This window comes from Poromitra crassiceps, assembly GCF_964638095.1.
Source record: "Poromitra crassiceps genome assembly, chromosome: 2".
NCBI lineage: Eukaryota > Metazoa > Chordata > Actinopteri > Beryciformes > Melamphaidae > Poromitra > Poromitra crassiceps.
Genome location: NC_139624.1, coordinates 28,451,461 through 28,477,453, shown reverse-complemented (window position 1 = coordinate 28,477,453; position 25,993 = coordinate 28,451,461). Strand labels below are relative to the sequence as shown.

The following is a 25,993-nucleotide window of genomic DNA, read 5'->3' as shown; positions in this document are numbered from 1 at the left end:
ATAGACTTTATTCTTCCAAAGCATGTTTACAGTATTGAATTGGTATTTCACAGCTTACCCCAGGTAACTATTCACTTGAATGCAACTTTTAGAAAAGACAACAAAAAATAACAGAACTCCCTCTATGTACATTCATTCACATTTGAGACAAGCAAAGATATTGCATTGTTTGTTTGTTTTTACTGTACATATAAACATATGCTACAGCGGCCAGAGAAAAGACAACCTCTTACAATATTAAATACACACTCCTGAAGTGTAGTGGAGATTGATGTTCTGAGCAGTGCCGAGTTGACGTCACAGTGGTGATGCATTCATTTCCGCTTCAGATGGATGATTGGGGGGGGGGGGGGGGGGGATCCAGGTCAATTCAGAATAAATTTAAATATTCTGATGCAATTAAGTGCCAGTAGAATCGGATAAACTGCAGAAAGACACAATGTGTGTAAACATGGCTTGACAGTCTAATGGCGAGACAGAAACATTAATCTCCCAAGGACCCAATTCCAGCTTGACATGTGCACCCAACTAAAGTCAAAACGCTAACAGAGAGTTTCATAGAGGATTTACACTGTTGAGAGCCGCAGGGCGCACATTTCATATCCGGATTAGGTCCAAATCAAGCCATTTCCAACCCATCTAAATTCGCCGGTAACAAACACGATGAAGAATTACAGACAGAAGAGACTTAATAATCTTCAAACTTCAAACCCACAGGCATATAGAAAATAAGAGCTTTAACAGGCACACGGACAGACTTAACAATGCAGTGTCTACTCCTTCACTATGGTAGATTAGCACACAGGAGTGTGTGGACATGGACAGACCACCCTGTCTCCCGACTAATGATCTCTTCATGGAGCTTTGGAATCATTGTTACAGTCGAGTGCGCCTGGGAAAAAACCACTCGAAAATGTTTTCAACTGTTGGGCAGCAAAGGAGGAACACTCGATTTCACCTCATCTCACAAGTGTCGTTGACACTTTTCAGACTGCTCAAGTACCTGGAAACAAATTAAGTGCTCTTCCAACACAACATATTTTAAACATTTTGCCCAGGAGTCCTCTGTTACTGCACCATCAAACACCCACATACTCTCCAAGACCTCCCAAACATTCTCTCTTAAATAAGTATAAAACAGTCATTTAAAAAAAGTCTATAACAGCCATTATTCGAAATTTTCTTTTTTGCTAAATGAAAAAAAGAAGATACAATGTGCATTATGTACAAGAAGAAAAGACATCAGCACTTTGGTGTAGCAGGCTTGTGAGAGCACCCAAGAGATGAACTTCCTTAACTTTCACAAACAGCCTCCGAAATCTCCTTAAAAGGAGGAGAAAACAAAACAAAAAAAAACAGAACATATGAAGGATGAAGGCCAGTCAAGTTTGAGATGGAAAACTGACACCGGAGACAAAAAAAGACACTAACCAAGGCCTTCTGAACTATAAGGAAACTCACTGACAGTGATGACAGACACAGTCTCGCTCCACAGGTCCCACTCACAGCAGAGATGCTTCATATTTCTGAACTAAACCACCAACACAAGAACCAATGGACCCAGTTGTACTAAACCGGGTTCCTACACATTTTCCCCTTTTCTCCAGATCTTAATTTCTCAACTGGCTTTCACAATTTTGGTCAGCATTCAGTATGATGTATGCCGATTGAGGCTCGGCAATGCAACGGTCAACTAGTGCCGTATCAGGCTAAAGCTGATAATTATTCTTCCAGGCACAAATATTACAATAAGGGAAATGGCAGATGGTCTCCACATGAAATGCTCAGTCACAAGTTCATCAGGACTAAAGAGCAATATGTTCCACGGTATTCTAGGCCTGAAATGTGTGATTTCCAAACTTCCACTGACCTGGAAATGACCACATTCCTTTTCCGTATATCCTCTGTAGGAGTTCTGGCTGTACGGGTCAGACCACAGAGGCTCTCGGACCTGTGTTGGATTGGTATAGAAGCTGGTCTGTGTGGGAATGCCCATAGCCGTGGGGGAAGATGACAGAAAGGAGGTGTGACAGTCAGGTAGTTTCCCCCACGCTGACCACCTCCCCCGCCCCCCCCCAAACATCGCCTGAATCAATGACTTTCGCTGTCTACCTACCAATGTGACCTGCAGCCAAATTCCCTATCTAATGTGAACATGGAATGTTCCAATTACGAGATACTAGTAAGTGCTCGATGAAGCTCAGCACAAAATCCCAGTGTCAAAACAAATGTGAAGCCTATGTTACAAAGAAATGGTGCATTATCGTGACAGATTTCCCACATCGAATGATGGTCCAGGCTTATATACAGAGGGGTTGGATGTAAACAATGCATGTCGCTACCTTCAGTTTGGAAAGCCAAAACAGACTAACCCTCATCCATCTACACAAAGATGACAACTACATGACTATCCCAGACACTTTTTTCATTTCCTTTTCTTCTTTTTTTTGGGAAGGGCGGCGGGGTTTGAGGACAATCAAGCACTTTTTCCGTCCCGGTCTTGTGTTGCTTTTCCGGTCTTAGGAATTTGGTCATTAGCTCGGCCGGCTCCGACAGGCTTTCCTCATGAACAGGGAGTAATTGTCTCTTGGAAGGTGACAAAAGGCAAGCAGATTGGGCTTTGGATTGCCCAAGACTGGCTGCCCATCCTTCAGGCAGGTGGATGCCATGCATCTGCTGTGAATGAGGAGACATTTCACCTCCCTCTGAATTTGTATAGCACTCTGAACAACTGGAAATACACCTTACAAATACAGCCGATTAATATCATGTTAATACTCTTCCGATATCAACATCATTAATATTTCTGCAATAAATGTTGCCATGTGGGTTTTAGACTGTAGCAGGTAGTAAGCTTTCAAGAGTCAGATTCTACTTCATACATGCCCATACTACAAATCATGTGGGCTACAGTAGCTGCTGGTCCACAAAGGGGTGAATGCAGAATGAGTGTGAAGGATGCAGGAGATGGAGACGGGACCCGTAGGCACTGATCAAACAGACTCTCGGTCTGGCTCTTTAAGGCTCTATAAAGACCCCTAGATGGCGCTCTGCATTCAACCTGTGAGGCGCTGAGCAGAATGGTGAGGAGGAGGAGCAGCAGGAAGAGGAGGTGGAGGGGGCGGGGGATTTTATTCTGGTAAGTTCAGTGCAGCCACCTCCGGTTTCATCTTGAAGTACTGGTTGAAGCGGAGGACTGCATATCTGAGAGGAGAGAGACAGAGAGAAGAGCAGCGTCAGCCAGAAGATAAAAACGTACAGTGTATTGTCAGCTAGACGCAGAAATATCACCTTGTTTAGAACACATTGTATACTGAGATTAGACAAATATTAATGGCTTATCAATCTGGACACTTAACATTTGGTTCTGAAACATGCTACGATAAAATAACTGAATCAAACATGCAAAAGGAAAATAAAATAGTTCATTAAGATTCAACTGCTGCGGGCATACCCCAAGAAGTCAAAGTCAATGGTGGAGAACTTGGCCTGAATCAGAGCCCACAGACCCCAGAAGAAGTGAGATGCCTAGACACAGAGCGAGAGACAGACAGACACACACACACACACACACACACACACAAAGATAATTAGTACAAAGTTCTGTTACTCCCTAAAAGTGAATGTCGTTTCTAATTAATTCCAGAGATGCTCACAAGTCATTTTTTGCAAACATAGTTCACTCGAGCGAGGACAAAGCCAGGAGAAGCCCTATAGCAACAACACGCGCTGACACAGAAAACACAATCGTACTTCACTCGCCCATCCTCCACATCGCCCTCTTTTCCCCTTGACAATAAACAAGGGGAATGTGGCTCAGGGGAATGTGGCTCAGGGGAGAGCGGCGAGCCTCATGGGTTTCCAGTTGTCGCAGCTCTCCCGTACGCATGCTATGTCACAGAGCAGGTTGCAAACAGAACAGGTAGCACAGGTTATAATGCACCTCACACTATGGTCATGTGTTTGTTGAGCCAGCACCTTGTCGTAAGCCTGGAAACCCCTAACAACAACAAGCCCTCTGGACTCTGCTGCTATTGTCCTCAGCAACTTTCTGACACCTTTCAATTCCAGGCGCTTTCAGTGGGTGGGTCACCACCACTTACGTGTAAAGGGCTCTGTGGAACAAACTGAGATTTGGTTGATTGTTGCTGCTCAGTAATAGTGGAAGATCCCCCCTTGGAACCCTTTCAGATGATACACCTTTATATGCATAATATGCCTGACCTGCACACAAGATGATTCAGCTCCCTGAAAGGATTTTGCTGCAGTTTGAATTCTGAGAAGCAATTCAGTCCCTTCCCAACCAACAGGAGAGGCACTGACTGTAGAGACTGGGACAGCGTACAACAATACATGTCTATTACCTAACATACCTTGTTAACTTATTAAGCAACTTGTTAAAACTACTGGGGCAGTACATCAAGTTAATTCAATAACCCGGTGAGATATTTTGTCTGCACTGTACCCAGGTCACATTACAAGTTTGTTTTACGAACCGCTTCTGTTTTTGCCTTGCTGACCTCGAGGCACAACAAATAGAAATGTTTGTTTAAGGAAACTGACAACATATGGGTAACCATATCATACTGAAAAAAGAAAAGGGAAACTAAAACACAAAATACTGTACTGTGTATGTGTGTGTGCCTGTGTTTAACTGCAAAGAAAATGTTCCACTGATTATCTGGGCCAATAGCTTTTAAAATCACGTATTTGTGCAGTCAAAGCTGTTTGTTCTTTGTCTTTTAAAACACATGCAAGAGACTAATTCCTTAAAGCCAGGGGGGACCCTCAAATTTAGTGGTGGATTTAGGGCTGCACGGTTAAAGGAGAAATTCACAGAAAAACTATGATGATTTATTTTACACACAATCTCACACAATACGAGACAAATATTCATCCTCTCCTGTGTCCACATTGCAACATGACTGACAGGCAGCAGTGGCTGATCTGCAGCAGCAATAATGTGGACTGGAGAAGGCAGATGGCAGCAGGTCGGGGAATGGTAACCATATCATACATGGCTCCATGCTCACCTTCACCTCGCCAAGCCAGCTGTGGTGCACTGTGGCTGGGTGCTGCAGCACCACTCCCCGGGGAGAGGGGGCAGAGAGGGGCCGGTGAGGTGGAGCGAGCCGCTGCCTCTCAGTCTCCACCCAGACTGGAGTCCCGCTCGGCCGCTCCTCTGTCCCCCAAACACAGACGGCTCAAACAGCTCGCAAAAGGCTTTTGACCTTTTGACTGATGCGAAAAACGCAGAAAATCTAACCTGTTCCGAAAACGTTAATGACGGACGAAGGTTTCGGAGTTAGTGTGTAAACCTGAGTGACACAACATGAGGTCGTATTTATTTTAAAGCGTGCGACAATCTCGGACGAAAAATACAGACTTGGTGTGCAAAAGCCTTTATTGAGAGTTGTTTTGTGTTAAAGTTTATGTCAGTGATGTAATTTGTGCATGAATGACATCACCAACATAAACTTTAATGTAAATCAACTCAATAACTCTCAAACTAAATGAATGACTGCAAAACTGTTTACAGTTTTCAGATATGTGTGAGATCATTGTTTTTCGGTGACTTTAAAAGTGTGTATAATATGTCACAGTTTTAGTTTCACACACAAGTGGAAGGTAATAGTATAGGGTGGAATAGGGTGTGTATTTCAATGTATTAAATAAGTGTTTTTTTCATTCTACAGTGGATTCCCTCTTCATTGTTTAAAGACAGTACCGTTTTAGTTTCCACATTGGATTATAATAGAATAATGGCATATTGAGATTGAGAATAGTGTAATTTCATGTAGAACACCCGCTGTAGTTGAAAACAGTCAAGATGCTGATATAAGTTGTACAGTCGTTAAGTATGCTCAAATATCCCCCCCTTCAAATCAATCAAGACTAATAACTGATTATTACAACATCCAGTAAAATCATCAGGATAATTATTTTACCCATAATCATGCAATACAAATGCATGTTATTTTGTCAGACTGCAAAGTCTTGTCTCAGCAAATACAACGCATAAGGGAGTGACTCAGCAGGATTTACAATCCTTGAAAACAGTGGCATGACTGAGATCACGTGTCATCAGTGAATATTGAGGATTATATAAGTTCCAAGTTCGCTTGAGTCTTCTTCTTTACGACTAGCATGTTTTGACACGACGGCTGACTTAACAGTACAGCCTACATCACAAAACACACAGGGTTCCCATCCCACACCTTCTTAAACATCAAACTTTTCAAGGACTTTTCAAGGAATTTCCAGACCCAATTCCTTAATTATGTCTATTTTCAAAAGCTTTCAAGCCCTTGATTGCCCCCCACCTTCAAATCACACATTTTCAATTATTTCAAGGACCCGTGGGAACCCTGCGTAGAAAAAGAAGGCTCATTATAAAATCATGCACACCCGGCAGAACTACCGTATATGCACCCCAACTTGGCGTACACAAGTCAGGAGTCTCGCCACCTTGTCTTGTTCGTCTCGACACTCAATTCTAGACCAGAGATGCTCACCAGGGCAAAACGGTTGACTTGGACATAGAGAACCTCCACCTCTCTGTCGGTCACCTCGCTGCCCTGCCCCTTGTGCTCCTTATAGGCCTCCAGGTAGGAGCGGAGCCACTCCAGCTGCATGGCCCGCTCTGGGTAGTGGCTGTAATCCACCTCATTCAGCCCTGGAATACAGACACACATGTGCATTTGGAAATTGGACACGGGATACAAAACTCTTCATACATTATTAATGACTAGAAGTTCAACTTACCAGCAAACTCATTGAAATGGTTCCCAATGTCATAGGCTTGGTAATTGTACCCTGCATACTCGTAGTCAATGAACTTGACATTGCCTGGGAAGAGAGGGAGCCTTGTTTAGAGCGAGGCAAAGCGAAGGGAACAAGAAAATGATTATGGTATGTTGTGTTTTCCCTTTGATAACTAAACCATTCATAACCATCTCCCTGACTGACTGGACTTGGCTCGCTAGTTAGCGATTCAGGCAAGTATACCCAGCTGCAGCTTGCAGAATGGGGCGGGGCTACAGATCGAACCTGTAATCCTGCCCCCATTGATAATTTAATTGGTTTAGAAGTCAAAACAGGGTGGGACTACAGATCACCTGTAATCTAAACTGAGAATCCCCTATGGATGGAAAGAGGGAAGTAGTGGTTTGTTTACTTAGCGGTAATTATTCAATTTAATTTCCTACCATTTGAAAACAACCTGTTGCATGTATGAAAAGTCAATAATACCAGCAATTAAAATAAAATAGTTAAATATATTTACAGGTAGGTATTACCTTTTTTACCCCCCCCCCCCCCCCCACCCCATGACAAAGATAGTACAATTCGCACTATGTGTGTGTGGAGAGAGAGATCCTCACTTTTCACTCACTATAGTACTCAATATTCAAATCATCACACAATGCAGACAAGCATACTTAACATCAATGCTATTATTACTGGCTCGCTAGCAGCTAATTTTAGTTAGCTACAGATCGTTAGCTGCTAACATTAGCTACAGATCGCAGGCTGCTAACTGTTAGCTACAGATTGCTAGCTCCTAACTTTAGCTACAAATCGAACCTGTAATCCCGCCAAGTGATGATTTCATTGGTTTGACTTTATTGTTTTAGCAGACATTTTCATTGGTTTAGCAGTCGACCTGCAACACCCCCCCCCCCCCGATCTGTAGCCCCGCCCCGTTCTGCAGGCTGCAGCTGGGTGCTTCTTGATGATACTAGGGGCAAGGAGTAAGAGTTTGCATTTTGAGGGAAGTAGGCTACAGGGGAAAAGACTGGCACAGAACAAAGAAATTAGATAATTAAGACAGACACCTAATACTAAGATGGATGGGTACCCCCCCCAAAACAAATACCAATAAAGAATAATTACACATGCACAAAGATGCCATTATTTAGTGACAAATGTGACCATGCTAAGATTTGTTGAGTTTAGCAACACACATTCAGAATCGAAGATTTAGTAAACAAGTCAATGAGGGGATTTCCAGGTTTTTATGTTCAATTTCAAATTTTTCACATTCCTTAAGAACTACCGTAGTGGGAAAATATGCCTTTGTGTCATTTTGGTAACATTTCACTTGTTAGCATGCACCTCTCTACAGAGGTTTGTCAGATTTAACCTCAAACATTAGCTGCCCTGGAGATCGAGCACACTCGGGAGTAAATGTAAAATGCTTGAGATAAAATCCACTTGTTGTGTGTTTTTGTTTGTTTGTTTGTTTCTCTTAAATAAACCACCAAGTAGGCAGCCTCAGATGAGAATGCGTAAAGCATGGTGTAATAGATGACACACTAAGGGAAAAGAGGACACTGACTACAGAGCAGGTTTGTTTCAGATTCATGCGGAGAATAAAGAAACTAGAAGAAGAAAGAAACAAGCAGAACCCTGCACAGGGACCAAGGGAGAAAAACATTAAAATAAGAAAGAGACACTAAAGTCAAAACTAGAAGAGTGAGCTCCTAAAGTATTTGTACAGCAACGCACTGCTTGATACTTAAGCTCCATGCGCCATCACAACTTTGATGTCTCAGTACCTTGTTGAATTACAGCCGGACAATCTATCCAATTCTGATCCCATTCTGCCTAAGAGTAATTCAGTCAATTGGGGACACAACTTTTAAATAAACCTTTAAACGGAAAACTGCTGTGGGGCTGACAAGAAAATATCCCGACTGGCAACCTTTATGGGTGTGCAAACATCTAGTAGAACGACATGTCACAGTAATCATTTCCCTACAAGCTTAAATGGCTACATTCTTAACTAGGGATGCACAGATATGAAAGTTTTGGCCGATATAGATAACCGATATTAACATTGCTGTTATGGCCGACAACCAATATTTACCGATGTCGATATAAAAACACATTCCTATGATAATCAAATTTACATACTGAAAAACACATGTAAACACTGAATTTGAAAAAGTTATGCATTTCTTTGTTTCCAAAACATTTAGAAATGCCCATAAATCAGATTAACCAGATTGTTTCCTCTCAATGTGAAAACTTTGGCCAATACCAATATTACATTGCAACATCGGCCGATACCGATATGATTGCCGATATATCGTGCATCCCTATTCTCAACCTGTACGGATACGTCTGAGCGCCTGAAAAAGGGGACAGCATGAACAAAAAGTCGTTCTTTAACAGTTCAACGTGGGTGTATGAAATTGAATTGGATTTATATAGCGCCTTTCAAGACACTCAAAGCGCTTCACATATCAGAGGAGGGAGGAGGAGGGAACTCAACTCATCCACCACCAATGTGTAGCACCCACCTGGGTGATGCACGACAGCCAGTTTGCACCAGAACGCTGACCACACATCAGCTCTCACGGTGGAGAGTTGAGGATTGAATGTGTCAATTAAGTAACGAGGGATGATTAGGTGGCCATGTTTGAAGGAAGGCCTGTTTTGGACTTTAGCCAGGGCGCCGGGCGGTTACACCCCTACTCTTGAGGAGAGTGCCCATGGGATCTTTAATGACCACAGAGAGTCAGGACCTCGGTTTAACGTCTCATCTGAAGGACGGTGCTCACTCACAGGACAGAGATTATTCTTCAGATCAGATTATTCATCAGACCATTCGGACCAGAGCACCTCCTACTGGTCCTCCAACACCACTTCCAGCAGCAGTCTCCCATCCAAGGAGTATCCTAGGCCAGACCTGCTTAGCTTCCCAAGGAAAGCCAGTAATGTAATGCAGGAGCCACTGGTGCTGTCATGATGTCACTTCATATCCAATGTAACAAGAGCATGGAGCAAAAAGTTCAAAGAATGTGTTGCTGTCAAATGACATTTGCTGAAACGGTGAGCTGTATCTGTACACCAAAGACGAACACAGTGAAGGACTCCCTGTTAACAGCATGAAACGGCCAGCCTCAAAATACAAAGCCTTACTCCTGCAGAGCTGCAGACATTTACAGTAGCTCTTTTCCCCCACTTTTGTTTTTACAGGCAGACATATTATCATGGTGATTTTAATTTTGGAATACCCGTGCATTCCCAATTGAAAATTTTAATTCTCAAAGTCTCCACTCTGCAACGTTTTGTTTTTCCCTTTTAAATCTTTTTTCCCTAAGCTAAGCTCGCTTCTTTGCGCTAGCTAGCCTATGGAAAAGTGTAGTTCTTTGAGGTTGTGCTGGACTACAGAGAAAGACACTTTGAGGTGGGTTACCAGCCGCCGTGTAGGTCCTAGCGGGACACAACTGAACACCTCCGGTCAGTGGCTATAGCCCCCTGTGCAGCAGACGAAAAGGTTGGGGCAAACACATCTGTCACACATACTCCCTCTCTCACTGTTACACATGCTCTCTCTCACTCACTGACACATTCTCTTTCAGCTCTCACGCACAGTGTCGAAACATCAGGCACTGCTGCCAAACCCCCTATCCTTTCTCCCCCCACTCACACACACACTTCCTCTTCCCACACACTCCCCTCCAATGCCCCCTTCTCATTGGTCCACTTTGAACCCAATAGCGTGACACCTCTGCTGCGTCTATGCAAATGACAATCTTTGAGAGACTTCCTGTTGGCAGCTGAACTGCAGGTTTTGTAGCCACTGGGACCGACTAGAATGTGTTTTCTGACTCGAGTGAGATATGCAAGAAACAAAAGCAGCCTGTAGTGTGAGAAAGGCTGAGACATACAGAGAGAAGCAATACGACGCTTTTTAACAGTGATCTTGAGAAAACAATGCAATTTACTGAGGAACAAAAACAATTGATTCAAATCTAATTTGAACCACTTCTGTGTTATGGTTTTATCAATACAGGAAGTGGTGGTAGCCTCTCTCTCTCTCCTCACATTTGACATACGGTTGCAACTCTGAGCGAGACTCACAGGAAGCTATCAAGTCAAAATAGTTTTTCAGCCTTAAAAAAGGGTGTATGTGCAGGGGGGCTGGTGGATTCACTCCAGTGAGAGGCTAAGCTTAGACCAGTGGTTCTCAAAGTGGGGTTTGGGGACCCCCAGGGGTCCTTGAGGGGGTTCCAGAGGGTCCCCAGCAAAAAGCCTAATTTATTTCCACTATAATTCCACCCATAAGTAACACGATGACAGAATGTATGATTATTTTGGTTCATGTGTTTCAGACACTTTCTGTAATTAAATGTCAGATTAGATGGGGGACCCTGGGACAAAATCTTATCAAATGGGGGTCCGTGACTAAGCTGGTCCGTGTCAGCTTAGGGGCCCTTCACGTGAATTTTTTTTTGAGAACCACTGGCTTAGACAGCTTGCGTGGGCCGTGGTCAGTAATGTGATAATTACGGCTTGGAGCTGAAATTCTTTGGGTCCACTGTGTTGTTCATTCCATTATGGTTGTCACTTGAAGATGTAGTGAGTGCGTTGTGAAGAAGTATGTGATGGTTGTCTGTCACTTGTAGATGTGGTGAGTGAGTTTGTCACTTGAAGATGTAGTGAGTGCGTTGTGAAGAATTATGTGATGGTTGTCACTTGAAGATGTAGTGAGTGCGTTGTGAAGAATTATGTGATGGTTATGTGATGGTTGTCACTTGTAGATGTGGTGAGTGTGTTGTGAAGAAGTATGTGATGGTTGTCACTTGTAGATGTGGTGAGTGGTTTGTGAAGAAGTATGTGATGGTTGTCACTTGAAGATGTGGTGAGTGCGTTGTGAAGAATTATGTGATGGTTGTCACTTGTAGATGTGGTGAGTGAGTTTGTCACTTGAAGATGTGGTGAGTGCGTTGTGAAGAATTATGTGATGGTTGTCACTTGTAGATGTGGTGAGTGGTTTGTGAAGAAGTATGTGATGGTTGTCACTTGAAGATGTGGTGAGTGCGTTGTGAAGAATTATGTGATGGTTGTCACTTGTAGATGTGGTGAGTGAGTTTGTCACTTGAAGATATGGTGAGTGCGTTGTGAAGAATTATGTGATGGTTGTCACTTGTAGATGTGGTGAGTGAGTTTGTCACTTGAAGATATGGTGAGTGCGTTGTGAAGAATTATGTGATGGTTGTCACTTGTAGATGTGGTGAGTGCGTTGTGAAGAAGTATGTGATGGTTGTCACTTGTAGATGTGGTGAGTGCGTTGTGAAGAATTATGTGATGGTTGTCACTTGTAGATGTGGTGAGTGCGTTGTGAAGAAGTATGTGATGGTTGTCACTTGTAGATGTGGTGAGTGTGATTGTGCTAGAAGTAGGGATGTCGAAAATGAAAAAAATTCTTGACCGACAACCGTCCCTCATTAGCCGACTATTGATCAGTTAACCGGGAAGATTAAAATGGCTATTTGACTGTCAGTCAGTGTCAATGCATAGCCTACAAATGGATCTGGCTCTAAATGTGTGCGTATCATGTCTGTCATTTGGCGGTGCAGCTGAACACCCTGACAGACAATGAGTCTCTCGTTGTGAAACAATTTTTCCGAGCTGGCACGTGTTGGACAGTAAAGAGTAACGTTAATTGATACTTTTCCATCGTCAATTAGACGCTTCATGTCTGCCAATTTGGAACTCGGTAAAAACGAAATTGTTTGGTGTGTTTCATCATTATGGTATGCGTGCATGATGAACGTGCAGGCAGGCAGACAGGGAGGGAGGGAGGAGAGGGAGAGTGAGACCGAATAAGCCAATGAAGAAAAAGTAATGTTTTACCATCAACCACAATGATTAACGCACTAATCTGCAGGGAAACAACAACATGATGATTATCAGGCACTCCCCCACTGATACGACCCCGTGAAATTTTTACTTGCCCACCTGCATGGTATGGCACGTGTGTTAAAGGGCACGTGCAACATTTTTTTAAACCGTTTAACTGATAGTATTAAATCGGTTAATGTTGAAACGGTCGATTACCGGTGAAACGGTCATCGGTCGACATCCCTAGCTAGAAGCACACTGTATTGGAGAATATTAGGTGATATGAGGATAAGGCCTTGGCCACACTGATCCGTCAGAAAATGGACAGAACGGATAGACGGATAGATTTATGTCCGTTGCATGTACAAGTAACCTACTTGTACAGCAGGTGGCGGTAAGCACCTTGAAGGTGTCAGTGACCCGCCTATAAACCGAGAGAAGAAAGCTGGCATCAGCTAGCTGTTGGCTCTGTGCGCTACGTTACTTATGTGGCAATAAAATGCCACCAAATGACCAGATTAGATGGTGAAATCAGACGGTGACACTGACTATCACGTTGTACACAGCATTAATTATAGCCTCCTTCACCGCCTCGGCCGCCATCTTCTTTGAAAAGTTGAAACAAATCTCGGAACGCCTCCTCTCGAGACCTCGACTCTGATTGGCTAAACGGACAGTGACTATCCGACCATCCGATATGTCCATCCAGAAAAAGTTCATCCCTCTTCAACTTTCTGCCCATCAAAACGTATGCAAATTTTCTGGATACGTACGCTTCTGAATGCTCCACGGACAGTCGGACAGCTGTCATTGAAAATGAATGGAAGTGAACAGAGAAATGAACGCACACGGACAGACACCACGGATCAGTGTGGCCAAGGCTTAAGGGAACATCAGAGAACTATTGGGGCCATTAATCACAAATTACTCCCATATAGAAGTATTGATCTCCTCTGCCTCTCTACTTCGACTAAGTCGTATGATCTGCTCAGTGATCCATATTGAGGCAAAATATTTTCTAGCAATGCACTTTTAAAAAACAACGGCGAAACTGATAAGTAGGGAGCAGTTACACATTTAGATTTTAGGCAATTAGCTGATGCTCAGAGTGAGAGTGAGTCAACATTTGTGTTATCACCGGCATCGCAAGTGGCCTAGTAATAAGAAGTCCGAGGGACAACTGGAGTTGCATTGGAGGGTACTGCCGCCATGAACTCATCCCGTTTAGCCTGAGCAGTGGGCAGACAGAGCCGACTGCGTGTGTTGTGTCTCTCTCTCTCCGTCGCCCCCCCGGGGCGGGGCGGAGCCAGGCAGCCACAGCCTCGGCTGTGATTCCTAGGGGAGAAAGGCTAGAGACAAGGAGCTGTGAGAAGTGCCCCTCCCCTCTGCGCAAACTGGCGAGGGGGCTGACAGCTCCCCCTCCCACCCCCAACATACATCGAAACCGTGTACTCTCCCTTCCCACCCCTCCCAGGCTCAGTTCTCCCTGGCTCTCAACCCCCACTCAATCTTCTTTCTCACCTGTACACGTCTTTTCAGTGACTGGTAAAATCACATTTGTACCAGTTCAAATGATGGTGATTTTGACTCAAGTCAAGTTGATCGACATACACATAATCAACAAAACCAGCAACATTCCCCAAGCACCAAAACAGGCCTTTTTAATGAAACTCAAACTCGAATATGCATTCCTCTTAGTGGAATGGTGTGATGACATTGGATTGTTTTGGGCTGAGAAGGGCAGTGGTGAGCACTACAGTCCCAACGCACAATTAGAACAGTAGATCAGACACAATTCCCATCCATACCAGTAAATAAGGCTTAGAAAACATGGGAATAACAACAGAACCCAATTTGGGAAAAGGCTTCGCTTTCCACTTAATTTTGAACATGACAATCTGTATTACAGATGGTAAAAAACACACACACTGAAAACAAAGTGGAACCTCGTTAAGAGAAGGATTCCGTTTCCCTAGAATACTGAACTAGGGATGGGCATTTGTAGCAAAAGTCTGATTTTTTTTTTTTTTATGCGAGTCACAAATGTTATATGGTCTCCGCTGATTCTAAGTATAGTTTGATCGCTCGCTTTGACCAAGTAAAACAATTTTTATAAACATTTTACGCCAGGTCTATGGAAAAAAATGAATGGCGGATTAAATCCCATGGACAGGGACAAGGGGTGACTTTGGCAATCTATTGACATTCACAGTCAGACCCAGGCTACGTTAGCCACGTTAGCTTAGCTTCACAGTCAGACCCAGGCTACGTTAGCCACGTTAGCTTAGCTTCCCGAACAAAGTGGAGATAGCCCATGGAACAGTAGACACTAGACAGAATATCAGCTTTTCTTCATGCAGTAACGAGCCTTGAACCCTTTTCCTTGAGTGTTGGTGTAATGTAGACACCATTTCTACTTTCTACCGTTTCTTTTTTTACCGTAACAAAAACTATTCTTCGAAAATTCGAAATTTGTTGCCCATCCCTATACTGAACATGACAAAAAATGCATAGTCCGCCCTATTTAGCATGGGTTTAGCATGTGTGCACCCCAGGGAGAATACCTAGGAACAAATCCAAATCAATGGAAAGCCTTCTCTAACTGTTCTAATTGAGTGGCTGTGGCCCGGCGCACTGCAGTGACAATGAGTGAAGAATGTGACTCAGCATGAGTTTACAAGTGCAGCAAATCCTACCTGTGTCTAGGGGCCAGTGCAGTACACACTACAACACAAAACAGTCACAGAGCAACCTCTCCCACTGAGCGCTGTATACTCACCTGTCTCCTGGTTAGAGATTATGTTCTTGCACAGCAGGTCGTTGTGGCAGAGAACCACTGGGGAGCCGAGCACCGACAGGCTCTGCTGCAGCCACACCAGCTCCTCTCGGAGACGCTGCGGGCTGGGCACCTCTGCACTCAACCTGAAGGTGGCGCAGGAGGGGAGATCGGTGAGAGTCAGTGAGGGGGAGAGCGGGAGAATTTGGAGCAATTATGGAAAGCCAGGTGCAGGTGCAGTGAGTCAGGGTGGGGGAAGTTGAGGGTTGGGTTAGAAATAGAAAAGATGTAAACAGAAACACAGAGGGGGAGAGAAGAGAAGAGAGAACCTAATTTTATGGACAGGTATTCCCAAATGAATATGAATTTACAATAAGGAAAACAACACTTTTTTAGGGCAGACACAGGCCTTAAAAAAATACAGCTGTCCGCACTGCCAAGCACAAGATGAGAGTAGAACCGTTGTGTCTCACATAAAACACATTTGAGTGAAGTGTGAGTTTTTCTTAAAATAATCTGTCAATGAAACAGCCTTCAGAAAAGGTCCACTGAAATCCTGAATCTTGACAATAATTCACTCAAAACTCAATTTCCAGGCTATTCGGTAAACAACGTAACAAATGACATCTGTTATTACCATAGACTGTCAAAAGCTACAGACGGAGTGAGTGTGACATCATCACCCTTTGGTTTGTGGACTCCCGTTTTGAAGCCTCTAGTTTGGCATTTTGGCCGCTGCCATCTTGGGTCTTGCACAAATCACGCGAGACGGCGCGGTTAGTTGTTTATACGGTATCAGGAAAGTCACTTTTGAATGATAGTAGGAAGCATCCTACCTGACTCTTATCTGGCTAGGCTTGCTAACTAACGTTAGAAAACTTGCTCCGCCCACCCTAAAGCAGGACTACACAGCCAGGAGGATAGCAGCATGGCAGACCTTCAAGTGTAAGTGGAGTTTGTTTTAACCAGCCTCATATGGCCATTCGAGGAACTGCAGTTTTTGGTACTTCCCGCATTGGCCTCAATGCCACCACACACTTCTGACTCTAGAAATTACATTAGTTTGTTTTTTGAGTTAAATGTTCACATTTGAATACTTGGAGAATTTCTTGCTGTGACCAGCAGCTCTATAAGTCACTCTGTCGGTCGGTTAATTGGTCCATAGAAAGTTCACCACCCTTTAACGGCCACAGTTTTCGCCCTAGGAGGCAGAAATTGGCATTGAGGTCAAGTGTATGTGTGTATAAAAGATGTGTGTTATGTTCATACGAATTGGCTAAAATGGGGACAAATTTAAAAATGCAGAGCTGCCCCTGCTATACGTCATTTTGAAAATTTGCATATGTGGTTGCAGCTATTGCTTGTTTTAATGAAAATGTGATTGTGAACTTTTACCTGTACTTTACTATGAAAATATCTATTCCTGCTTTTGCTTGGGTATGTTTTAGACAGAGTAGTGAATATGTCTGTCATTTAAAGTGAAACACAATCACTCTGGAATCAGCTCTCATAATAGGCATACTCGGACATTTTGTTGTTTTTGTTTCTCTCTGCTCTGTGTTGAGGTTTCAATTCATCTGTGTCTGGCTGTTGAGTTGATTCCCAATTCCTTCTTTAAGAGTGAGAGTTTTATACGCCCCTTGCCATTTCCTTGTTTAAACCACAACTTTTGGATTAGTGGTCTCCTCTTTTTTTCAGTTTTACCATTTACATGTGCATTTTGTTAATAATTAAAAAAGGACAAACCCCAAAACGTTCAGCAATGCTGACAATAATCCATTCAAACTATTAGTCAGGGCTTATTAGTTCACTTTGGAACAAGTACCATATCTTAAGCCCCTTTTAGATTGGCTACTAAACTAGTGTAGGCAACCTGCGGCTCTGGAGCCACATGCAGCTCTTTAGCCCCTCCCTCCACACTGGCTCTCTGTGGCTTTGACAACAATTATACCAAAATGAATGATGGATGTTTTTTAACTTATCGTAGGCCTAAACTGATTCTTACATTCTCCAATTGTAAAAATGTATACACTGAATTAAAAAAAAGTTTTAACATTTCAGTCAACTAAAAAGTGTGTAATGCTAGTTTTTTGGCAGCTCGAGGAGATAGTACTGTAAGGAATGGAAAGGCGTCCATGGACGGTGAATACATGAAAGAAGAAATTTAAATATCAGAGCATTAGTATTCTCAGACTTCAAAAACAAAACTGGGATAGTTCAGAAAATTAAAGATATGCCCCTCTCTCCACCAAGACCGTCAAAGATATGCTCAGTTAGACCTATTAGTAATGTTAAGACTTAACAGGCTTTGTTACCTTCAATATTTATAAGGATCAAATATGTTTTGCGGCTGCAGACACATTTCTTATTTACTTTTTGGTCAAAAATAGCTCTTGATAGTCTAAAAGTTACAAAGGCGTTAGTGACAGCTGATTAGACAGACCTCCAAACGAGTTGGGTAATTACCTATCAGCTGTGAATGGCATGTGATATAGAGAGCACACCAGCTGAAAACAGTATATTTTGCACCTCAATAATGACGTCAGTGCTTCCCAGAGATTGAAATCTGACTTTCTTAATGGTGAATTACTTTAAATTGCCTTTGCATTGTGTCCAATGGAACCCAAATGACGGAATATGCAAGAAGAAGAAAAAAAGTCAGCCAGAATTTAAAAGTATGTCTTCCGCTTTAGGGCTTTCAAAATAAAAGCCTTAACCTTAATATTCATTTTTGAGTAATGCATTAAAGCCACAGTTTCACTCCATATGTAATCTTAACATAATTATTTTGATACAAGGTTTGCTGCTTCGGTCTTTGAAATACCTTTTTTCTCCTACAACGTGCATCAATAGGCTATTTATTTTGATTTAAATTACATTGATAAAGATGGGAGGGGGGGGGGGGGTTTGAAAATTCAAACCCCCCCCCCCGTTGTTATTTTTTGTATTTGCTTCAAGTGAAATGTATTATGGTCACTCACGATTCAGTAGGTCGCTGGTTGGCTTGGTTCCAGCCTTGAAACACATATAAGGATTTTTCTAAATGTCTATGGAGAAAACGAATTGGGAACTCTCTTCCGGGGCAAGTGACTGTTCAGCTCTATTCACTGATGCATAGATGCTCGACACTGATCATCTCTGCTCCTTCAAATCGCAGTCTGTCTGCCGATGCAAGAGGCAGTTTGAAACATAGCTTCAATAAGTTGGAAGTATAGTCAGCTAATGTTGCAATATTATTAGCTTATACTAGACAGAGTTTGGTACTGCCTGAAAAAGAGTTACTGGGTTCACATAATGAAACGTCAGTGATAACTGACAAGTCATCAAAAACCCCTCCCAGCACCACCCAAGTAAACTGAAAACCTTTGGAGGTTTGAACCTTTGAACCTTTAAATGAGTTGTATATTTTTAATGAGCTACTCTGAGTCACTTTCTTGACAAGTCGTCTTAGTCTGACTTGTGTAACTCTCTGGACGTCCACAGGTACAAAATGATCTCACACCTGCTGAGTTTATGAATGGAATGCCACACCCTGCCTCAGACATGTGAGACGTACATTTGAATGAACAGTCAGTGCTCCTATGTTGTGCCTTTACACGTGGGGGTTTGGACCATTTATGACTCATTGATAAGAGAGGTAGGGGCCAAAGTTCCATGTGGAGGTAATGAGAACATAAACACACAAGATCCTGAGACATGTTGCCAAACAGTCCCATTACAGACCTTTTTTTCTTTGCTACTCAGTCCATGATGTCATGTCCACACATAAAAAGTTGGATTGTTATTAGAGGTCTTATGTTTAGAGTCAGAGTCAGAGTCAGAGTCAGAGTCAGTTTATTTACCATTTGCAGTCGAAACTACATTGGAATTGGGGTGCAAGAGCTTAAAACATAGACACATATATGACAGGTCATGACAACATAAAATAGCATAAAAAGACAGACAATAAAAAGGTTTAAAAAGTAAATAAGATAAAATAAAAGAATAAAACAATAAAATGAGACAGGTACATCTGTGGATAAAGGCCCGAGTCATCCCGCTCACTTATTAAAGTGCAGGAACAAAGTGCACAATCACACATAAAGTGCACAGTAGTAAAGTGCCTAAGCAAGGATCAAATTGCATGAGAAACCAGTATAAGACATCTTATACAAAAGAAAATAACAGAAAAAAAGAAAAGTCTAGGTGTCTAGATGGTCTAGACAAAACAGAGATCTACCGTTTAGATTTGTGATCGTTCAAACTACGCACAGCACTCGGGTAAAAGCTTCTCGCAAAGCGAGTGGTGGAGCATTTAATGGAGCGGTAGCGTCTACCCAGAGGGAGTAACTCAAAAAGACTGGCGGCCGGGTGACCTGCAGGGTCCCTGATAATACTGGAGGCCCGGGACAAAAGTCTGGAGCTATAGAGCTCTTCTAGAGCCGGCAGGTTGGCACCAGTTATCTTGCGGGCAAGGCGCACTACCCTATTTAAGCCTATTTATACCCTATTGTTTGTAAAGACAGGTTTCTTTGTGCTGCATGTCCACTCATAAATGAATACAGAACAGGCTTAGTAGTATACTATGTACTGTATCATATCTGTATTTTAGCTTTGTTTCTTTATTTTGCTTTTTAAATTGGTCTCAAATTCAACTATAGGTAGCATTAAAAGGTCTTTGTGTTTTCAAATGTACTTTCTGAAACCTGCAGAAACCCTGTCAGTCAAGTTGAGATGGCTGCCTTTAAACTGTCCATTATCTTCCATGAGAGTTGTAGAAATTATTCTGACACATATTTCTCCTTCCATTTGCGAGACTAGCTTTGCTCCTCATACCTGGTGTTCTTCTCTGGGTCCTGGAAGTACTTGGGGATGAGGGCGAAGTACCTGCCCATCTTCAGCCACAGGTCAGACCGGGGCACCCAGCCGTTGTGGGCATGGATGGCATGGTACTTGGCCAGCTGCCTGGCAATAAGCCTGCAAGGTAGAGAAGGGGGGACAAGAAGAGGCTTTAATGAATCCTAAAGAAAAGGCAAGGGCCAGTGGGGTAGTTGGAACATGGTGTGTGTGAGAGCGTCTGACAGACAGACCCACACTGCTCCAGCCAGAAGCTATGTTGCATTACAAAGAATACACGGTTGGTACCTGAACATAGGCTGGCTGCGGATGTGCTCAGGCTCCAAGGCACTTCCCTGCAGAAACTCGTAACACAGGCCGTTGTTGAAGGTACAGTAAAGGCGCGGGGCGCAGCGGTGCGCATGGAGGACCCGGAAGCTTTTCACTTCATTTTCCCGGTCTACCAGCAGTTCTGTCTTGTGGCCATAAATGCGAACGAGAACCACATCCTGCATGACTCCGCCCACATAGCAGCCCATCAGCTTATTGGTTATCCCATCTGTGAAGAACTGGAGAGGGAGGAACGGATAGAGGGAAATGCATAATTAGGCCTGTGTTTTAAAGATTGCGAACGAGTAGCCTACAGCTAGAGAAAAGCTGGCCCATCCTCCACATCATCCTATTTCAGCCCTCTGCCTGAAGGCCTGCATTGTTTTGAGCCTTACATAACTTCTGAGTGGAGTCAGGATCTGGAAGAAGACAAAAGAGAGGACGAATGTAGCTGTGGAAATTAGGGCTTGTCTGGGTTGATTTAAGCTGAATTGTTCCCGTGTTGAGAGGCTGGGAACATTTTGGGGGAAGGAGGGGTCGGCCCCCCCAACATACCAACCTAATCGTTTACACGATCGGGATTTGACTGAGAATGAGTGGACTGCCAAGAATTTGATTGTGTATATGAGGAAGCAATGGCTGGCATTTGCTGAGTTTACACTTTGTGGCCATTGATGAATACGTGAGTGTGACAGAGCATGTGACCAGCCCTAGCCCTCTGACTGTTTACCAAGAGAAGCGCCACACCCCCTTCCTGTCACTGGCGAGGAAAATCACTCGCGCCATCCTGTTTCTGGCCAGCTGGGTTAAGGTGCATCTCTCTTGATGTGTGTCGTATTCTCCTCTCTGGAAACTTTGAGACATGACAACATTCTCTCCTCTGTTTGCGTTGGTCTTCTTAGCAATACAGTTGATACAGAGTTGGTCTTCTTAGCAATACAGCGCAACCATGGGAGTAGGTCATGAGACTCATGCAAAACTTAATGCAAATATAGTCACATTCTCTGAATGCTGTCCGTGTTGAGAAAAGTACACGCTTTAGGCCTCTTTCGACACACCACCTTCTCCCTTCAGATGTGCTTGCCACCCTCCCTTCCTAGAAATTCCAGAAAAAGCAGCCATTCGGGTTCATGTTGGGCTACACACCTTCATCTGATACGCCAACATTGACATAGCCAACATTCAAATAATCACTGATCGCCTCAAAGTAGAACGATCAAATTCAGACTTAAACATGTTCATGCCAGCAGGACCCGGTAAAAACAGCTGAGTGTATAATGGGACAGCGTTCGCACACTTTCCAATAATCCAAAACGTTTCCATTACTTCATTATTTTCATGATTGTACTGTTGTGGTGTAGTGACAGTAAAAGGTGGACGAGGCATAGGTGCTCTACACATTTATATTAGCTCCCATAGTCACTGCTTCATCGTATTCATTCAAATTATATCAGTACCGGTATTCAGTATCCAGATGTTATGTAACCTCGGTGAGTTTGTATCCGAACAAACAGTTCCCTCGCTGTACTGACTACGTGCTTGCCTGAGGCGAGGCGAGGGCTGCAGGCTGCGGCAAGACTAGCAACTCAGTTTGATCATGAACTGACGCAGATGCTATTTGCCAAGGCGTCACGTTAGCTAACTAGCAACAACTGTAATTATATATGGAATTATAGTGTGCACGTGCTAGTCAACAGATAGCGTTATAGTAATAGCCATTTGATTATATACTTTGTGGAATGTATGTCTTATATAATATTCGTATAACATGGACGGTTTCGGGTGATATAACGTTTTTAACTGCAAAAAAAATAATGAAATGGTCACGTAGCAAATAGCTAACGTTACACAGACAGAGATAAAGAAGTTATACCTTTATTTTGACCTCGGATGGCCTCCAACTAGGTCTCAGCTCCTTGATGAGTCTCATTGCACCGGTTCTGTAGTCGTTCTCGTCAAGTGTCACATCTATTTTAGGAACAGCGGGAGCCTCGTCGGGTACGTGAATGTAGTTGGCCATGGCGAATCGTTAGCTGCGAGAATATCGTATTACTTCGGCGAACAGAGCGACTGAGCTCGTGCAAAATGTAATAAACTATAGAGTGCAAGTCTCTGGAGCAGTCGGTGTGCGGCAACGCCTCTCTGAAAAATCCCACCTCCAAAAAAATCCAACCGTCCGCCCGTTGCATGCCGGTCAATCGAATGACTCACTAGAAGCGCTTGTGTAAAATCATCACGTACGCCGCAGCACGGAGTGTCTACAGTTGTCTGTATAATTTGCCAATTTAAACCAGCATCACAAAGTGACTAACGACCAAGATAAACAAAAGACAGAAGAAACCTACGCAATAAAATAAGAATAGCGCACAAATTAAATATATAACTTTAACCGGTGTACTCTGTGAATATAAAAACGCGCTCTCACTGTTGAGCACGAGCGACGAACATGACGTCAAAGTCCTCTGATTGGCTGTCATGGTTCTGTGCTACTGTCCCATTGGCGCAAGGAGGCGTTTTCAGGCCAAAATGGCGGCAGTGTCGAGAGTCGAGACATCCGTATTACGTAATAGAGAGCCAAAGTCGACGTCACTTCCTGCTTCATCATGCGCACCAAGAGATTTCATCCGCCATCCATTTTCCCATAGACATTTCGTAAAATGCTTATAAAAAGTTTTACTTAGTCAAACCAAACGATTCAGCGCGGACCAAAACCATATATATATATATATATATATATATATATATATATATATATATATATATATATATATATATATATATATATATAGGCTAGCGTTGGGCAAGTTACTTTCAACTTTTATATATATATAGGCTAGTGTTGGGCAAGTTACTTTCAAAATGTAATATACTACATATTAGCCTACTAGTTACTTTCATTTCAAAGTAATAAGTTACTTTACAATATTACTGTCTGTGTAGAGTAACATTGCTTATTACGCTACTTTTGCATTACTTTCACCAAAATAACTGCAGTAGCAGAATGACCGCCACCGCGGAATCATCCTGAAAAATAATTTAAACCATCTTGAAGTCAGTGTAAAACCGTCCAATACTGTTACTGTATGTTAAACTGGTCCGTCCCAGGTCCTTTCTGTGTGGAGTTTGCATGTTCTCCCTGTGTTCGTGTGGGTTTCCTCCCACCATCAAAGACATGTATGTTAGGGTTAAGACTCCTCCTGTCAGTGCTCCTGACCAAGGCACTGGCAAAAGAACTGGAGTTGGTCCCCGGGCGCTGCACTGCAGCTGCTCACTGCTCCTAGTTCTAGGAAGGTTCCTAGTAGAGGATGGGTCAAATGCAGAGGATGAATTTCCCCATGGGGATAAATAAAGGATAACTTAACTTACTTTTGTAAGGAGTTATATATTGTTGACACACAAAGGCTGCAGTTTCATAAACTTATTTCAGGCATTTAACCGAAATCCCAATGCAAAAATCCCATCAATTTCTGAACGAGAGACTCGGGAATTACATGATTTATTTAATTTTTTGGAATGACTTCTGGGTTGGTTTGGCCTATAAAAATACGTCATCCCTGCAGTCTACTGTACATCTGGGATTTTATATGTGAACATGTGCCAAATCTTGATAGCACTATCTCTGGATCAATGGAAATGTTGACTGATGCTGTAAGTTTACAGCATCAGTCAGCATCAGCCGTGTCACTCTGTGGATGTGGAGCAGGTCATAGTTTACAGTGTAAACTATGACCTGCTCCACATCCACATCCACAGAGTGACACACTGTCACCTGGGAAAGCTGCCCAGTATGACCAAAGCCATTCCCTGTTGGCCTATACATCCATGCTGCTGGCCACTGAGCAGCTCCAGCTCTGCAGCTGAGTGTCACGTCAGCTGCCGCCTTGCCCAAGAACACATCAATACTTCTTAAGGCAGATTAGATTTAGACTAGATTCTTTTTCAGCTGGTTTCGAATTTCAACAGGGGTGGAAAGAGTATCAAAAACATCTACTCAAGTAGAAGTAGGCCTACTGTTACTTTGATGAAATTTTACTTAAGCAAAAGTAAAATTACTCATTTAAAAATCTACTTGAGTAAAAGTAAAAATTAGCTAATTTAAAATGTACTCAGAGTAAAAGTTACTTAGTTACTTTTGTGTGTGTGATTAAGCACCAATGTATTCTCGTTGCTTTCTGACTGACCGTCGTTCAACTTCTGGCGAAGTGTTGCATTTGGTACGGCTGATGGCGGTTTGCTCTACTTGCTTGTCATCACAATGCTTCCCACACACAGCATAGCCCCCTCCCTCCACACAGCATAGCCCCCTCCCTCCCCACACACAGCATAGCCCCCTCCCTCCCCACACACAGCATAGCCCCCTCCCTCCACACAGCATAGCCCCCTCCCTCCACACACACAGCATAGCCCCCTCCCTCCCTCCACACACAGCATAGCCCCCTCCCTCCCTCCACACAGCATAGCCGCCTCCCTCCATTGCGATGATGTCATCTGGCGACTTCTAGTGACTTTTTCATCAGCCAATAGTTACTTTCCTTGGCAACAAGTTGACAACACTGGCAGTTAGCGAGGGTTAAGAGATTGGACAGTTTTTGACAGTTTAAAAGTTCACAGAAAACCTGGGGAAACTTTGCATGTATTTTACTCTGTACTCTGAGGCTATTTAAAATGTCATTAATTCTATAATCAATTACAGTAACTAGAGTCAATGTAGGTAGTTACTTTCCACCTCTGAATTTCAAACGGGACATCTGCCAACCATGAACCAACTTCACCAGCCTCAAGACCAAGAACAGAATCACCCCACTGAGAATCAACATTCACCCAACCACTCTGACTCCGGGCAGTAATTCACTAAAGCTGATTCTCCAACAATCCTATAATAATCTTATCCTATGTCCTATACAGTGGCAGCTGGCTTAAAGTTTCATTTTTGTAGCATGCATCTTCATCTTCTTCAAACCGTGTCCCTTCGAATATGGGACAATTTGAGGATGATGAAGACCCATGCATCTCCCCTTAGCGCAATTAAATGCATTCCTTTGAATTGAGCTTTTCTGAACTGCTGAAAACATAGGCTGCACACACACACACACACACACACACACACACACACACACACACACACACACACACACACACACACACACACACACACACACACACACACACACACACACACACACACACACACACAGGCTGCACAAACATTAACACATTTAGGTGATAACAGGCGAACATTCCACAATGCTTTCTTAAAGCCACTTGTATCCAAATCCAATAGGCCTTTGGTAAGCAAAGATCTTAAATTTTAATAATAACTTTAATAACCATCATTTTAAGGCTCACATCGAACTCTTTAGGTTTGGATTAAAATATGCAGGCTAGAGCTGACTATCCTACTATACGGTAATTTATATATAGGCCTGTTTTTGGCAT

General features: G+C 43.1%; 1 protein-coding gene across 1 annotated transcript; it reads right to left on the bottom strand.

Moving 5' to 3' along the window:
• On the bottom strand, positions 1 to 22,643 carry etnk1 (ethanolamine kinase 1). Its single transcript, XM_083631976.1, has 8 exons — positions 22,431 to 22,643; positions 20,537 to 20,796; positions 20,228 to 20,368; positions 15,416 to 15,558; positions 6,766 to 6,849; positions 6,516 to 6,676; positions 3,455 to 3,528; positions 1 to 3,204 (listed from the first exon to the last, which is right to left on the bottom strand). Exons 1-8 carry the CDS (start codon positions 22,575 to 22,577, stop codon positions 3,132 to 3,134), a joined length of 1,083 nt encoding a protein of 360 aa, XP_083488102.1. The 5' UTR covers positions 22,578 to 22,643; the 3' UTR covers positions 1 to 3,131.
• Positions 22,644 to 25,993: the final 3,350 nt, after the last annotated feature.